The sequence below is a fragment of the Monodon monoceros genome, unplaced genomic scaffold (assembly GCF_005190385.1).
Source record: "Monodon monoceros isolate NGI ecotype Baffin Bay Population unplaced genomic scaffold, NGI_Narwhal_1 Super_Scaffold_3, whole genome shotgun sequence".
NCBI lineage: Eukaryota > Metazoa > Chordata > Mammalia > Artiodactyla > Monodontidae > Monodon > Monodon monoceros.
In genome coordinates this window covers 18,760,458-18,763,366 of record NW_021703780.1, presented here as the reverse complement: position 1 = coordinate 18,763,366, position 2,909 = coordinate 18,760,458, and the positions used below count along the sequence as shown (strand labels likewise).

The following is a 2,909-nucleotide window of genomic DNA, read 5'->3' as shown; positions in this document are numbered from 1 at the left end:
TTTGGCAAAGCATGTACAGTATTAGAAACTCAGTTACTGTCCCAGGTGTCACCATTCAAACATCTTAAGTTGACTTATTTCTGTTCATTCTAATCAGTGGCAGTGATTATCACAGAATGAAGGGTACAGACCTTAAGATAACAAAGGTTTATCGAGGGTGATTCTAAAAGACACCTGTACATTACAAATAATTGCTTTTAACATAGGATGTATAGAAAACAAGAGGATCGTTACATTTAAGGGCCAATTCTTCAGAAACCAAAGGAATAGACCCGAGATTTGTTTAAAGTAATCAACGTGTTTTATTTCCTTAGAACTGAAAGAATTCAGATCTAAACTTCCAAAGCTACAGTCAACAATTTTTCATCAGAGCCCAAGGGAGAAGGGCAGGGGTGAAAGAGACCAAAGATGAAGGAAGGCATAGAGAGACCACTAGGAGGAGGTGGGGAGGGGCCCCGTGTTTCCCTCTGTCTTCTGAGTCAGTTACATATCAGATCTGGTGACAGTACTGAGGGGACCAGGTTGGGGGATATGAATGGGAAGTGACACTGCAAAGGAACACTGACCAAACCTTAACTACAAAACAAGTCATCAAACCCCAAGTAGAAAGGGAACCTCTTAGTTCATCTCAGAAATGGGGGTAGCAACGGCAGAGCTAGGAACAGGATGGAGGCATGCCCATTTCTTTTATGCCTGGGTGATGTATATGACTGTAGGGTGGCCTTGAACTGTGGGAAGAGGAAGAGGGGTGGCCAGGGGTCTTCTCAGAACATCCCGTGTGGCTCTAAAGATCTAAATGGGGACAGATGCTCCTCAACCTTCCAATCCAAGAAGCTAGTCAAAGCTAAATTTATGATTGCACAAACAACTTGGAAGTGCCCAAATTATGTGATGGAAAACTACAACTCCCATAATTCCCTGGGTCGGCAAAAGGGAGGCCCCTCCCGCATAAGCTGTCCCACTTTCTCAGCAACTAGGCCTCCGATACAATAGGCCTGGGAGGAGTGGACAGGAGTTCAAGGAGACGCCACCCCCGCCCCACCACAGTTTGAGGGGTGTCTCTGGCAGGCCCCTGGAAGTACTCCCTGCTCCTCCTTCACCCCTTCCGACACTCCCACCCCTGATTCCAAAGTGGAGCTCCAAAATGCCCGAGGGGAGGGGCGGAGGGATGTCATGAGGGGGAAACGGCTGGTCCAGGCCCCAACGGAAGCGCTGGCAAACAGTTGCAGGCAGGGAGGGGGCACGGTGGTCTCATCTCATCCCAGGGAGCAGAGGCCCCGACTCAGATCCCAGTGGTGTGAGGGCACAGAGGTGAGGGCCTGGTGGCCTGCCGCATCCAGCTCAGTCCCCAAGGGCCGGGGGTGGAAAGGGAGAGTGGGTGGAGAGCGGGGTGCCAGTTTGCAGGCCGTGGCCAGTTCCCCCAGTAACAGCCAGGCCGCAGCAGGAACAGGGCGGGGGCTCTTCTGTAAACTTTGGTGACTACTGGCTCTCACGGCCTCCGACGCCCGGGGCCTCGGCCTCTCTCTCAGCAGCCTCTTCCTCCCACCCCTGCTCCCCCGGCGGCGGCCCGTTCTCTGGCTCCACGAGGAGCGGCTTCGCATCCTCCGCCGCGGTGGCCGCCTCCTCCATCTCCCCTTCTTCCGAATCAGCCTCCTTGGGACGCTTGGGGATGTCCTTCGGCGGGTCCCTGGCGCTCCTCTTCAGCGGCCCCTTTTCGTTCTCCTCCTCGGCCGGCGGGTCGACGCCCGGCTCCCCCGACTCGGCGCCGCCGCCGCCGTCGGTGTGGCTCTCCGGGTCCCCACAGCCCTCGGTGGCCTCCGGCTCGGGCTTGGGCCCCTCGGCGCAGCTCTTCCCCTGGGCGAACTGGTAACCAGAAGCCTGGACGGCGGGGTTGTTCTCGATCTCCCACAGCCCCTCGCTGAAGCCCCTCCTCTTGCTGGGTTTGCCGAACTTCTCCTTGGACTCCTCGTACGGGAAGAGGTGCTTGGGTCCCAGGAAGGCCGTATCGTGGGTCCCGAAGAAAAACACTCGGTAGCGGTTGGCCTCGGCCGTTTGCTCGATCCTGGCCGGCCAGTGGGCGTAGCCCTTTAACTTGGCGAACACCAAGTCCCCGCTCTTGTACTTGCGCCGGCAGAACATCAAGTCCCCGCTCTTGTACTTGCGCCGGCAGAACCGCGACATGGCTGCGGACCCGGCCTCGGCAGCAGCTGGAAAGGGCGACCCACGACGGCGCGCGGGGGCAGCGGCTACCGGGCTCGGGCTGCGCAAGCCCCCCCCCCCCCCCCCCCCAGGGAGCTCTCGCGCGCACCGCCGGGCGCCACACCTGGGAGCCCTGAGAAGGTTCTAGTGCGAAGCGTGCAGTATCTCGGAGACCCAAAGCCCGCTGGGCCCCACCGTCGACGCCGGGGTTTCTAGAACGACAGAGCCAAGAGCTTGGGTATCCCGGGCGGCGGTTCTGCTGACGGGGATCCTCTGTGGATCAATCGCTAGGGCACCCGGCTGTGAAGGTGGCATCGTTTACTGTGTCAGCCAGAGTGGCCTAGCAAGGGAGAGATGGGGCAGGGTGGCAAGAAAACGCAGTGACACGATTAGCACGCATTTCGATGAAACTAGTAACAGGCTAGCGCAGATTTGCAGTATCCGTGGGGACCCCGATCTGCTCATTACAGAAAACTCCACTCTTGCCTCAGGAGTTGCCTGAGTCAGTGGTTACACCCGTTTTCTGATTTCCTTGAGAGCTAACACTGGTGTCTGCAAGGGGATTCAAGAATAGAGTGGAGGCAAAGGAATAGAGTCAGCAACGCTGGCTGGATGTCCAGAGTGCACATCTCTTGGAAACTGGTGTCCTAAACTTTGGGGAGGGGGGTCACAAAATGTATAGAGCAGCCTCATGACCATGGCAAACCAGC

General features: G+C 57.2%; 1 protein-coding gene across 1 annotated transcript; it reads right to left on the bottom strand.

Moving 5' to 3' along the window:
* Window positions 1-1,479: 1,479 nt before the first annotated feature.
* HDGFL1 (HDGF like 1) lies at window positions 1,480-2,181 on the bottom strand. The gene has a single exon (XM_029243249.1). It carries the CDS (start codon window positions 2,179-2,181, stop codon window positions 1,480-1,482), a length of 702 nt encoding a protein of 233 aa, XP_029099082.1.
* Between the last annotated feature and the right edge of the window lie 728 nt (window positions 2,182-2,909).